Raw genomic sequence first — 14,841 nt, 5'->3', positions numbered from 1 at the left:
GCATAGTGTATAGTGTGTCATTTGCAGGCCCATACGTAGATTTCCGCAGAATTGTGATATCTGTTGTTCATAAAAGTTGTGCGCATTTCCCACACCCTGGATGTTTGCTTATTAAATATTTTGGTTAATTTCATGATGCTTTTAGTTATCAATAATAGTATAGAATTCGTTATTAGAACTGTCCATTTAACTTATTTTACTAAGTTTAAATTCCTTCTGCAGAATTCCACAGATTTTCCTTCAGAATCTGCACCTAAAAAAGAAAAAAAAGTTGTCTACAGATTCCGTCTTGGCCCTGGGGCCGGTTGCACCAGATGTAGGTAAATTAAAACATAGCCTAGTTGTGGCGTAATTGGGCACAACCCAATATTTATACCATGACCAATGGAAACATGTAAATTCTTCACACTTGATTCCATAGATTTTCCCAATGTATATATTCAAAATTAATATTCAAAAATATGGCACTAGGGGGAGTATTATTGCTTCTGCACATAGGCATGATCTGATATTGCTATTGTGACATTTTCTAATATCTACATCTTCTAGACTAGAGGAATAAAAGCTATAAAATCTACTTTTTTTTTTACAGATCGGAAAATCTGATAAATTCGTGAACAGCAATCTGTTCAAAATACTTTTTCAAACACTTTATGACTAATGGAATTACCAAAACAGATCAGAAAACAAAACGGAAAATGTATGTTTACTAGCAAAGTCTTGTCTTAAGAACAGGTGGTTCAACCAAATTAAGCACTGACTTAGTTACAAACTTACCAGTAGTTACTAAACCCTTAGTGTGAACTTTATGTCTCAATTTAAGTGAGATCTTACGCACAGCTGGTGCAACCCTACACTAGAGGGCAGAACCAACAATAGTAAGTATCCAAATGTACCACGGTATTATGTTTTAGGACTTGGTACCATGATAATTCCATGTTTTGGACATGCACCAGTAGAAACGTTGATGTACACCATGCAAACTTAAAATGGTACTTCCAAGTACCTAGTTGTTTACATCACTGCACCATGGTACCAGCACAGTACTTTTTGTAAGCGAATAAAGATCCAATAAACCATCTGAACACAAACTAAGTCTTTGATAATTTACCCTACATGTTTAGATAAATCTTTAAGAAGAAAATTTTATGAATTTTGATCAGGCATTTGCGAGACACAAGGGGTCCTTGGAGTTGCTCTAATCTACGCAATCACCTAAAAGAAAGACATGGCGACGGTTTCTATACGAGATCAGGATTGGATTTGAAGCATGGCAGGTCTGAATCGTATTATTGGTGCCTCTTCAAGTTTTCAGGCTTGTTTATTTCAGACTTACACACTCGTATACGTGTACTTTGTGATTAGGTTTATTTAGCTGCTAACACATAGCCACATGCTAACGCATACCAGATATCCGGTTATACATCACAGTGCTTTTATTGTTTATAGCTTATTTTTTTCGTCGATACATTTAAAACACACAACCTGAAATGTTATTTATTATTCACGGTGAAGGGTAACGACACACTGAATATCGGATTTTTAGCTCTTGTTGATTTTGCTATCCGTGTAAACAATGTTGTCAGAAATATTTTTTTTTTTCTAAATTGGAAACGTTTGTATTTGTTATTCACCTAATTGTTGCATTTTATTACGTCTGTTAAATCCCATATGTTTCATTTGTTTTACAATTGGTAAACATTTAAAATGTTTAGTTGTCAAAGTTAATCTATTATTCATTAAATAAATGTCTCATCTTCAGTGAGTTGTAATGTTTGCGTATGAAACTTTTGAAACTGCTATTGTAACATCACTAGTCAAATATTAGTTGAAGTATTTACTGATATGTTGTCACTGCCTGTCATGTTAGCTCCATGTTTCGCCATCTAGAACTGGAGGCCATGAACTAAAAATAGCTTTCGGTTGCACCACCTATACGTAAGTTACAACTTAGCCTAGTTGTGGAGTAAATGGGCACTAAGTCACAATTTACGCATTACTACATTTTTGAGCGTTGCACCTTTAAACTTGGGTAGAACGTAAACCTACGTATACATTAAATATTTACTAAATACGACCAGTAGCAACGGTTGACCTACAAAAGCAGACAGATATTTTATGACATCAATGAGCTCATGTTTTGCGTGACAGGCTTCAGTTCTTTCGGCATACAGTATGATGTTGACATTTAGACTCGTTTACAATTACGAGAAAGAGAAAAATAACTTTTAAGCGGCTTCAGCATGAAACCGACCGTGCAGTTGTTACTGTACGTTCACACCAGAAGCGGCGAGAGCGTCAAAATTCGCTCTGGCTGCCCTGCCTTCGACGCTAAAGGACGCTCGTGGACGCTCTGACGTAGTTGAAATAGGCGGCAACGTTTGTTCAGAATGCTTTGTTTTGTGAACTATATTTAAAGGGACCGCAATTTAAACATCCAGACATGTCGACCATTTACTTTTTGCCGACCTATCACAAGTAGCATATATCCTCATGAACTCTTTAAAATGTGAAAATAAGAAATCGATCAATGGCAGAAAGTAATTAAAATTATAGTTGTTTGTTATCAAAATAAAATAAATTTGTAATAATAACTGTGGTCTTGGTCATATATTACAGGGAAACCCCTCACGGCAATAATTAGTTTCTCCTCCATTTTATCTTCGGGGCTAATGTTTGGTGGGAACCAAAGTTTACACGGTTGTGTTCTCTAGACTTCGCTAAAGCGGAGCACTTCTATATTCCAATAGGTTGCCACCGAACCGCGTCACAGCTCATTACCATAATGTTGACTGCACTTGAACTTCCATCTGACGCCCACGCCGCCCAAGACTCGCCGTGCCGCTTCTCGCCGCCGAGAGACGCTGGCTGTCATTGAAAATGAATGACTTCCGGTCGATTTGACGCTCTCGCCGCCTCTGGTGTGAACGTACGGTTAGGACATATCGCCCGGTGTCAAGTTTCAACATACAAAATATATGAGATATTAAAATGAATAAATATCTATTTTTCCAGCCTGTTTTATTAGTATTTATTTATCACCTCTTATTTATTTTAGATACAGTTCCTATATATTATTTACACAGTGCAATATACTATTTATCAGATCTACTTTTAGTATGTATTAAGTATTTTATTGGGAATATAAATTATTACAGCTGACAGTTATGTGAGCAAACAAGGTTTGAACATCAAGTTGAAATTCACGGCAGTTATGTGTACAAATTTGAAGGCTGCCTATTGGATCAATAGAGGTAAACGTCATAGTATGCGACTGCGCATTACTTAACGAAGAGCTTACGACCTACTAGTTAAGTCTAGCCTTAAAGGTGCACTCATCGATTCCTGAGAAATACTGCTGATATTCGAACTCCACTGCCACAGCAAACACACCCCTCCCTTCAGTGCTCCTTTGGAAGCTCCGCCACCGAAATTCATGCACTTTTTACGCACACCAGCTCCAGACACTCAAGACTGTCCTGCTACTAAATCTAACATCACGACAACAGCACATATGGGTTCTGTGAAACATAGCAAAATGCATGTTACTCGCTTATCGAGAAGAAAAAGAGCAACTTCTGCATCCGTAGTTACAAACTAACTAGTAGTTACTAAACCCTTAGTGTGAACTTTACGTCCCGACTTACATAAGACCTTACGCACAGCTGGTACAACCCTACCCTGGTGCAACATTTCTTGTTTTAACCTTCATGCCTTGTATGGTTTTGACTAGTAGTAAATGAGTTTGATTTTGTTTGACTAAAAGAAGGTTTAAATGATCTAAATATAGGTATTGAATTGTTTTCTTTCTCTCCTTTTCCAAAGGTCTCGCCTGGTCTTTGAATACCAAGTCTTATCCCTTGCTGATACACAAGGGATTCACGATCGTGTAGTGTCACGTCAGATATCTGCGCTCATTCTAGGCTGCCCCACACGCAGACACGATGTACTGCCTCCAGTGGTTACTCCCTGTTCTCTTGATCCCTAAACCATTGAATCCGGCCCTGTGGTTCAACCACTCCATGTTCATGGGCTTCTACCTGCTCAGCTTCCTGTTGGAGAGGAAGCCCTGTACCATTTGTGCCTTAGTTTTCCTGGCTGCTCTGTTTCTCATCTGCTACAGCTGCTGGGGAAACTGCTTTCTTTATCACTGCCATGATTCTCCACTGCCAGACTCCGCACATGACCCCAACATCGTAGGCACCTAGAAGTTCCAATGACGCTTTTACACAGACCCTGGTCAATCTCAATCCGGACTGTGAATCAAAAACCCACAAGAAATGCTGAGACTTCTTTGTACCCACATTGACAACCGCTCCACGGTCCCGCTGCAACTCATAACAAACTGCTCTTGTTCCCTGACTTGAATCTGTTCCCAATGGCACAGGGGCATCTCACCTTTGGTTAAGGTGTTTTGACGCTTGCATGGGTTACCTCTAGGGTTCCTTTCTCATTGTGTTCAATGCACATTCTTTCATTTCTGGATGCTGAGATTTTTCCAAAGGGTAGATGATCATTTGTGTGAGTGTGTAAAAGTTTGTATGTTGTGATTTTTGGGTTTCTGTTCATGTGTCATTAATCAGTATGAATGCAAGTGTTAAGAGAACAGAGGTGATATAAGTTGAGCTAAAGGCGTGGAGCGCATCTTCGTCTGCTGAGTTAGCTCAAATGCTGTCACAACTTTTAATTCAATAAAGTTTCTTATGATCAAAGCAAGCTATATGGCTGAATCATAAATCTGCGTTTAGTTCAGATATTTTTGAAATTATGGTTAGAATCTGAATTTTTCTACATTCTTGTCATGCTGCTAATTTCATAAGCTGCTGTAATATACTTTATTAGGAGGTCTGAAACTTTGTATTGCACCATGGGCTGTTTTAGAGATTAATTTGCTGTTATAGTTTAGCATTCCATCACAATACCTTCATCCATGCCTTATGTAAAAAAAAAAAAAAATGGTTCATTTTCATAAGTAACCATAGTTCAACTATGATATTTTTATTGAAACATAACCACTACAGTAAGCATACTTTAAATTATATTTGTTGTAAAACTGTAGTAGTAATACAGGAAAACCAAAAATGTGGTAAATTAGTCATTCTGCAAAACAAAAAGTTAGACCTGCATTTTTAACTATAGTAAACCTGTGCAGTAACCATAGTACCTGTACCACAAATATACTGTTGATTTTATTTTTGGGGGCAGAATTTTATTAGTTTTTGTTTTCCTGTATTTTACCACAATTATCATGGTTAAAATATGTTGACTGTAGTAAAACCAAGGTTACTTTTTCATTAGGGATAGATAAAGGTATTAAGAAGGTACCCAAAATAATTTGTTTGGTAAACATCCTGGTTAGATGCACATAAATAGAACATGAATTGTACTTGGAAATTAATTTTTTTTCACATCTGGTATTGGTTGACATTATTTTTGAACAGCCGTCACCAATAATTAGATATTGCTTTAATGAGCCACTCTTGAGTGTTGATATTTACATTTATTGTCTATACATTATGTGCTAAATAATATATAAAACATATGCAACATAGAAAACAGTTTATTCATAAATATTTCACTTTTGTTAAAATAATATGGAAATAATACTCAAAAAGCATCTTTAATACTAGGCAATATACGTACATACACAGACACAGCTCAAAACAGACCATCACAGTCTTGGCACTATCCAATCGGATCGAGTCAAATGAGTTTCTGGTGTTTCTATAAGATTGTGATTTCTGTTTCCAAGTTCTTATAGGGCTCCTCTTGTAGTTCATAGATCTGGTCCTTACATTGGAATGCCATATGGCCTTTCTTTCCTGAGAAGCAAACAAGAATAAGTAGAATATTGACTGAGTGACTGAAACGTTTGACTTTTGCATTGTTAAATAATGTTTCGCTTTTAAATATAAGAACTTGAATGATACCCACTGAATAATAAAAAAAACAACAGAAGTAACGCCTAATCAAAGATTTTTAATAGAATATTTCAGCTATGCTAGTCCATACAGCGCAAGTGACTGGTGACCAAACTTTGAAGCTGCAAAAATTACATAAAGTCAGCATAAATGTAATCCATATGACTCCAGTGGTTTAATCCATGTCTCCTGAAGCGATCCAATCAGTTTTGGGTGAGAACAGGCCAAAATGTAACTTCTTTTTCACTGTACATCTTGTCAATCCAGTTTATTGCAAGATCATGATTTTAAGCTCAAGGTTCATTGGTGTCTCCAAAAAAATTGCCCTAGGTGTGGATGTGGATGTGGATGTGGAGGTGAGTGTGAGTGTATGTCTGTCTATGTGTGGCCCTGCGATGGACTGGCGACCTGTCCAGGGTGTCCCCCGCCTTTCGCCCAATGTTAGCTGGGATAGGCTCCAGCCCCCCGCGACCCTGTACACAGGATAAGCGGTTGACGATGGATGGATGGATGGATTTTAAGCTCAATCACACTACCTAGTGCTTGCCGCATATGTTGAATGCTAAATGGAGCTAGGAAGTGTAATCGAGCTTGAAATCTTGATCACCAAAGAGAACACTGATGCCCAGATTTATAGTGAAAAATGGGTTACGTTTTGGTCTTTTCTCACCCAAAATCAATTGGATTGCTTCAGAAGACTAATTAAACCACTGGAGTCTTATTACTTTTATGCTGCCTTTATGTACTTTTTGGAGCTTCAAAGTTTTGGTCACCATTCACTTGCATAGGTCCCTACAGAGCTGAAATATTCTTCTAAAAATGTGTGTTCCGCAGAAGAAAGAAATTAATAATGGGTGAACTATTTCTTGAAATGTCCAAATATTTTCGGAGCCCCTGTAAATTGAGCTATCACATGAGCTAGTTTAAACTGACTCATCTGCTATACCAATTATACCAATACAATGTATGTAAAGTTGCCTCAAAGGTACTTTACATTTTATGAACAGCTTAAGTGTCACTTACCAAAGGACAGTACAGTCTCCCGTGCAGCCTTCCTCAAGTCTTCATCTGCTGAATGCCACAGCTTGGCCACCTGCTCTGCACACTCTGAGGCCTGAGAGATGCACATCACAAACCACTTAATCTAAAGCAGTGATGTAAAGTATGTACACTTCTGTCGTCTTTATTCTCGACAAAAGGTAGTAGGAAAGGACACATTGTTTCCAAAAGCTCTTAGGACAAAGGTATTTTGAAAGTCGGGTCGGGGCATGATGTCACATTTTTATGGGGTTGTAAATGACATGATTTTATACAATTTATTATCCTAAAAAAACATAAACTGGAGGAAAACGTGTGACAACTAGCCCTGGCGTAACAAGCGATCATCACACACTGGCGGACAGTAAATCAGGTGTAAAAATCCCCCGCAGTTTCCTGGTGAAATAAACACTAGAGGCGCTACAACAACTTTGCGTTTTATTCACTTGCAAACGAATCATCCTGATTATGACTTAATAAACACATATTTGCACTGCACGCACTGCTATGTTATGACATCAAAACACTTTTACTCTAACGTGTCAATTGATAAACGATACATTTTAACGCTTATTTTACAAACTAATCTGCATTTACAAACATATTCCTATGTGATTAGCTTCCGTGTTAGCTCACCACACATTTTGTATTTTTATTTCTTTCGTTTTTGTTCCCGTTTTTTTTTATTTTTTATTATTAACATTTTATTATCAGCAAATAGCATGTACAAGAGTAATTTCCATATTACAGCAAAGAAGCATGTCACAGCTCACCACACAGAGTGTTGGACATTTGTCCGCCGTTTGAGCTCAGCCAAACACGTAAGGTGACAGGTGATACAAAAGTGTCATACGAGGGTCACAAAATTACATGGTTGCTTCAGAAAATGTGCTTTATAATTTCGCATTTTGTTTTTGGACACTATCTGTTCACTGTAAAAAAAAAAAAAAATCTGTAATTTTAACAGTAAAATAGTGTAAAAATGCTACAGAAATAAAATTTTAATTGATTAACAAATATTTTAAAAGTCAATACAGTAGTTTTTACAATAAAATGATGTAAAAATTAAATAATTTAAATGTAAAAAGAACGATTTTCCTATATAATTAATGGTAAAAAGAACAAGAGAGTACGTGTACTTTTTTTTTACAGTAAATTATTGTTAAAATTACAGTAAAAAACAATAATCGGGCCTTCCCAAAATTCCCTGCATGACCCATTACATTTCATTATATTTTATTGGAATAGTTATGTTTTTTCTTGTTTTTAATATCAGTTAAGTACACTGGGGTGTTCTGTGTTATATTTGATGTAATTTAGTTAATGTTTACTGCATTATTTACATCTCACATGTGTTACCATGATGGTGTTTAGTGTTTGTGTGAGTGTCTCTACATGTTCATTGGTCAATGCTCCTGGAAGAGACACTACTTATGAACTTCATGTCATCATCTGCCCTTCTGTAGTATCTACTCGATTAATAAATACCTCATAAAGTGAACAACAGATTTGAACAGTTTAAGAAGGCATGTTAATTAAAAAATGTTTACTGTAAATGTAATCTTTTTGTTTTTTTTTACAGTGCCAATGTGTAAATTACAACGATTTTAAACTGTAAAATATAAAGATTTTTATGTAAAGTAGTTTACATTTAACTGTATTTTTTACAGAATTATTCTGGCAACCACAGCTGCCAAATATTTGTGTGTTCGGTTTAGGGGTTGTTTCAGTTGTTACGATTTCTGAGGCTCCATTTTGAAAATTCTTGCTTAAAAATGACATCAAATTGATTTTAAATCATAATTTTAAATTCATCCTATCAGCCGTTGTAGCCAAGTACATTCAAAATGTTTAATGAAATCAAATTCTAGTTAAAAATAATGAATGCATGTTTTCCAGTTTTTCCACATGTAAAAAAGCAATATTCACCTACATATATTTTTACAAAACCTACAAAAATATATTTTTTGTGAACAGAGTGTGCAAAAACCTATTACTTCACCCAATAACATTTTGGAATGTAGTTGGTATTTATTAATACTCTAACCCATCAATTATTGGTTTCCAGTTTGTCATTATCACATGATACAGTATTATTATTATTACTTTGAGGATTCACGAGTACAAGCGGCCGAAATGGGCTTCCTCAGAAGGGTGGCGGGCTTCTCCCTTAGAGATGGGGTGAGGAGCTCAGTCATCCATGAGGAGCTCGGAGTAGAGCCGCTGTTCCTTTGCGTCGAAAGGAGTCAGTTGAGGTGGTTTGGGCATCTGGTAAGGATGCCCCCTGGCCGCCTCCCTAGGGAGGTGTTTCAGGCACGTCCAGCTGGGAGGAGGCCTCGGGAAGACCCAGGATTAGGTGGAGAGATTACATCTCCAAACTGGCCTGGGAACGCCTCGGGGTCCCCCAGTCAGAGCTGGTTAATGTGGCTCGGGATAGGGAAGTTTGGGGCCCCCTGCTGGAGCAGCTGCCCCCGCGACCCGACTTCGGATAAGCGTTTGAAGATGGATGGATGGATGGACTTTGAGGATTTATACATTAGTATTATATTCCTGTATTATTTACTTTACTTTCACCTGGATCTTATATTCTGATGCTGCAGTGTATTGTTCACCATGTTGCAAAAGGCTGTATCATGACAGTAACAGTAAACATTCAAGGCACAGCGGCCCATCAAAACACTAGAGCAGAAGGGGAAAAAACATTGCTGTTTATGAAGTGCTGAAACTTTGCTTGGTGCAGAACAATCTGGAATAATGTTAAACATTGTAAAATCTTTGTGACACCTGTGCTAAAAACAATCTAGATGCAGCGCAACAAATGAAAAAGAACGCAGGTGTCTGGATATGTGTCTTTGAAACCTAAAGTCCTTATTAACTTCAAACAGTGTCTAAAAATGTGCCGGTCACTGCGTGAGATACTGAAGAAACAGTGAGACGCTGTGCAGCAGTCAAGGATGTTCGTTCAGCACGTTTACAAAGGAGAACAATGAAAAAACTGAACAGACGCACACAAAAACACATTCGGTGTGAACTGCCCCTAAATTACAAACCCAAAGTCCTGCTGACCTGAACCCGGCAACTTCTAACGTGAACCATTCTGAGAATGCTGACAACTGCGTGTTCACACATGTACGCAGAACAATATGTCACTCCAAGCGGTTTTTGCTGAGCTTTCCTACCGAGGTGGGAGCCCTCTCTACGTCCGGGGCACCTGCGAGGTGGTTAAAACTGCAACTGGTTTTAGAATAAGGATTTCTGTTTTGTATACCTCTCCTTTTATTTTAGATCACTATTGGTTAGGTTTAGGTTCAAGTTTTAGGTTAGGGGATTACGTTTTACTCATTAAAACCTGCATCTAATATTCACATTATAAACCTTGTCTGATAACGAAAACATTTCACTCACTTTTGGTGCCCCCCACTGGACATTTCACTGGGAAACTGCAGCCAAACATGTAATAAGGTACGAAATTTCATTTGGCAAAAATGTTGCCACGGTCAAGTAATGTTCATGAAATCAGGCTGGACCCGAGCCATATCTACAGACTACAATATCATAGAGACTTGGAGTTGGGCTCACATTACAGTGTATAGAACTTACCTTCAGATATTTGAGAGCCAAACAGGCTTCATGTTGCACCTGCGTGTTGCTGTTCTTCAACAGATCTGTGTAGTGAACCACTGCCTATAAAAACATACATATGACTCGATCACACAGAGAGGTGTCTCGTGAAGCACTTTTAATTGTTGCTGTTCTTTTTATTCTAACGTGGCTTCCAAAAACGTGTCATTCCAGTGTGAGACACTAAAAAACAGCGAGACAGGGAGTAATGGTCAAAGACGGCCATCTAGTGCATGTCTACATAAAAAACAATGGAAACTTGTACTTTATCTTCTTCTATACCTTTGCCCTGAAAGATCTGGATCGCGAGGCTCTGTTGAGACAGGAAGTGGCTGCCGAGGCCACCTTGTGATTGGCTTCAGTCTGTAGTTTTGCCAACAGTTGTAGGATGTGGGCTGTCGGCTGCAGCTCAGAGATCCGCTTCCCTTTCAGCTTCTTCAGGGCGCATCTCCTCTTGGGACTCTCCAGACAGGCTATCAGATACACTGCAGTAAAGCGGTCACAGAAACACAGGGGAGTCTCTTAATGAGATCTGTTGGGAAGGATCCTTTCGGCTGATTGATTGGTTAAAGCCAACTGGGAGAAACCAATAAACTCTGTAAGTACTGTAAGTTGCTCTGAAGTTTGAATGTGTAATCCTGGTGTGAGTTAGTATCACAGAGTATGTTTTGAAAGTCTGTGTGGTTACCTTCTTTGGAAAGGAGAGAGATGTGCTCTCCAAAGTCAGTTATGCTCCATCTCTTGAGGTAGACCAACAGCTGGAACACAGTGACTCTATCTGTAGTGCACTGAGTCATTGACACCATCATACAACTGGACTGAACCTGACGCAGCAACTGACCAAACACTACAGGAGAGTTCAAAATAATGACATCAGTGAGCAGTAATAGAATATAGATATTTGTTTACGTGTTGAAGGAATGAATAGGTTAGAATAACTAAAATATAAGTTTTTGTAGTTTATGAATGACATTAGAACAGAACAAAAATTAGGCCATTGTTAGTTGGTTTCTTACCTTGCTTAATAGCCACTTTGCATATGTTTTTTCCTAACAATTAACTTATTAGTTACCAATAGCTAGTAAGGTTCAAAATACACCCTTTATAGGTTCTCATTACACTATGTGGATGTGCAACTTATGAGTATAAAATAAATATAGAAGGCAGAGATTTTTGATGCTTAGTGTAAATAGCAACAAAAAGCATCCTTTTTGCGCTAAGGGCTAATAGTGTTAGATTCTATGTTCATCCATATTTGAATACTACCAGTAAGTATAGGGGCATCATTGCAGCATGTTTATTGTGTTTTTTAAGAATCCAACAAACACCCTACTCCAACCCCTACCCCTACCCCTAAACCTAACACTAACCTTCCCTGCTTTGTTTACATATATGCATTCTACATGTATTTCATACTTATAAGCCACACATATCCACAGAGTAATGAGAACCCAAGGATGTATTATGCATCATACTAGCTATTGATATGTTTTGTTTTAGCTAAGAAATTCATTGTTATAACAAAAGCAAATATAAAGGGGCTATAAAGCAAGAATAAGAAATCAGCCAATAAAGGCGTAATAAATACTTTATAATGCCAAAAAAGTCCATAATTAGTCACTTACAAGTGTAATTATTAGTCATGAATTACTGTCTAATTTATGATCCCTAAACTATAGTGTTAAAGAGAATATTATTGAATTACCCTTAAATTGTTACATTGAATTTGAATAGCTTAAGAATTTCAACTCAGGAACAACAGAATAGAATAGAATAGAATAGAATAGAATAGAATAGAATAGAATAGAATAGAAAATAAATATTATTCACATTGTTTTAAGGAAAGAATAGACTAGAACAGAAATACTCTTAACAAACAGTTATATTAGTAATTAATGAATGAAATTCTTAAGGAACAAAAGAATAGAATAGAAATATCTTTAACAAATTGTTATAATGAGATTTATCAAGTTTCTAAAATAAATTATTAGGGAACAATAACACTGAATTGAATAGAATGTTATAGAAATATCCTTAAATTGTTACATACATATAATTCAATAACAATGAACAGAACAGAATAAAATAAAAATAACCTTTACTAAACATTCCTTTAAATCAGAAGTAGATTAATGCACTTCGGAAAGAAAAATAGAATAGAATATTGTAGAATAGAATAGAAATATTTATCCTTCACAAATTGTTTGAAGAGAAGATCAGATTAAAATAGAAATATTCTTAACAAAATGTTGCATTGTGTTTTAGTAGTTTATGAATTATATTATTATTAAGGAATAATACAATACAATAGAAATATTTAAAACAAATCGTTAGACTGAGATTTAGCCATTTGTAACAATACATTTGTATTGATTAGAATTTCATTAAATATCCTTAAATTGTTGCAGTGAGTTTTAATAGTTTAAGAATACAATTCAAGAACAACAGAATTGAATAGAATAAAAATATCCATTAAAATGTTTCTTTATATCAGATGTCTGTTTATGGACCTCTGAAGGAACAATAGAATAGAATAGAATAGAACAGACTTAAAAATGTGTTTAAGGTAAGAATAGATTAAAATAGAAATACCCTAACAAAAAGTAATGCTGAGTTTTAATAGTTCATCACTGGCATTCTTAAGGATCAATAAAATAGAATAGAAACATCCCTAAGTTGTTTGATTGAGATTCAGCGGTTTTAAATGAGTTGTAATATTTTAAGTATAAAATTAAGGAACAAAATAGAATAGAACAGAATAGAAAATATCCATTACAAAATGTTACATCATTTTAGTAGTTTGTGAATGGAATTCTGAAAAACAAATCTATAACTACTAGTAAAATATATAATATAATAGAATAGAATAAATATTTCCCTTCTCAAATTGTTATGATGGAAGAATAGAACAGAATATAAAAATCCTTAAAAAGTATATCAAGTTTTTGTAGATTGTAAATGAAATTCTGAAGGAACAATGTAATAGAATAGAATGACAACATACTACAGTTATTCGACTGAGATTAAGCAGTTTGTAAATGAAATTTTAAAATGAACAATAGAATAGAAGAGAAGAGAATATCATAGAAATATAATTAAATTGTAACACTGAAATTTCTGAAGGAACAGCAGCAGAGTATAAAATTGAAACTTTCCTTTCAAATGATGACCTTATTTCATTAGTTGGTGAATGAAATTATGAAAGAACAAAAATGTAATTCACAAATTGTTAGACTGAGTCTTATTAGTCCAAGAATACAATTCTGAAGGAAAAATAAAATTGAAAATATTCTTTCAATAATTGTATGAAGAAAATAATAGAATCGAATAGCATAGACAAACCTGCATCTGGTTGTCCAGGCTGTTTGGCTTTGACTTTGTGGATGTAATATTTGCGCAGTGTCCTGAGAAAGCCATCAGTGGAGCAGCAGAAAAGCGTGTCACTCTCACTGCACTCCTTCCAAAATATTGCAATCCCCTTGTGAGCTCCACACAACACTGAAACACATACACAACACATGACTAATGCACACACACCACTTAGTCTTAGTACAGTTAAGAAAATCTTTTATACTCTATTAAAAAGTGACCTAGAATAGTATTCCAAGAACACTCGATAAATCTCTATTATTTGGACCCAAGCTGAGATGTCTTAGCTGCACATCTACTCATTCAAAGCCCGGGTCGTTGTCATACTTACGCTCTGTCTCTGAAATCTCATCTGTCCTCCTCTGTGACAGAGTGCTGATTTTGTCCAGCACATCAACTTGACGTGACAGCTCCTCCATGATGTCTTTGTGCACAAGACCGGAGTCAGAACACTTCAGAGCCTGGGAGGTGGAAAACATGAGCACTGAATGTTACTCACGTTCATGCCTACTTGCTGAGCCTTTTATTATATAATGAAATGGCTTAAGTTTTGCTAAAGTGCCACTCTTTGTGTGTGTAGATATTGATTATTGTCTGATCAATTGGCATTGATTGAAAGTGACACATTTCTCACTCTCAACAGCACTGTGCAGATGCTGAGGTGTGTTTCTAGAGCTTGATCCAGACTGTAGACCCCTATACTGAGTGATCCCTTCACTGCACTCTCTCCTCTCAGTCTGTTTTGTCCTCTGTTGATGTCTTCTGAGGACAAGTTCTTATCCTGAGATAACAGACCTAAGCTTTTGAAAGTGTTCTCATGGAATGAACCAATCCTGAAAAAAATGACAAATGGTACATTTATTTACCTTTATAGACACAGAATAGACACTCA

General features: G+C 36.4%; 2 protein-coding genes across 2 annotated transcripts in view; one reads left to right on the top strand and one right to left on the bottom strand.

Moving 5' to 3' along the window:
• Positions 1-1,176: 1,176 nt before the first annotated feature.
• Positions 1,177-4,736, top strand: blcap (bladder cancer associated protein). Its single transcript, XM_052141189.1, has 2 exons — positions 1,177-1,277; positions 3,826-4,736. The coding sequence occupies exon 2, from the start codon at positions 3,945-3,947 to the stop codon at positions 4,206-4,208; it is 264 nt and encodes an 87-aa protein (XP_051997149.1). The 5' UTR covers positions 1,177-1,277; positions 3,826-3,944; the 3' UTR covers positions 4,209-4,736.
• A 745-nt stretch (positions 4,737-5,481) lies between these two features.
• LOC127654273 (RIPOR family member 3-like) overlaps positions 5,482-14,841 on the bottom strand; it is a 52,037-nt gene continuing 42,677 nt past the window's right edge. Inside the window, exons 16-23 of the mRNA XM_052141395.1 lie at positions 14,584-14,782; positions 14,281-14,410; positions 13,923-14,078; positions 11,269-11,427; positions 10,863-11,065; positions 10,560-10,643; positions 6,945-7,035; positions 5,482-5,822 (exon numbers count right to left, since the gene is read on the bottom strand). Of these exons, the coding sequence (XP_051997355.1) occupies positions 5,725-5,822; positions 6,945-7,035; positions 10,560-10,643; positions 10,863-11,065; positions 11,269-11,427; positions 13,923-14,078; positions 14,281-14,410; positions 14,584-14,782 (1,120 nt within the window). The 3' untranslated portion in view covers positions 5,482-5,724. The remainder of the gene's footprint in view (positions 5,823-6,944; positions 7,036-10,559; positions 10,644-10,862; positions 11,066-11,268; positions 11,428-13,922; positions 14,079-14,280; positions 14,411-14,583; positions 14,783-14,841) is intronic.

The sequence above is a fragment of the Xyrauchen texanus genome, chromosome 13 (assembly GCF_025860055.1).
Source record: "Xyrauchen texanus isolate HMW12.3.18 chromosome 13, RBS_HiC_50CHRs, whole genome shotgun sequence".
In the NCBI taxonomy this organism is placed as follows: Eukaryota; Metazoa; Chordata; class Actinopteri; order Cypriniformes; family Catostomidae; genus Xyrauchen; species Xyrauchen texanus.
Note: the sequence above shows the minus strand (reverse complement) of the source record. Positions and strands in the feature narration are given on the sequence as shown.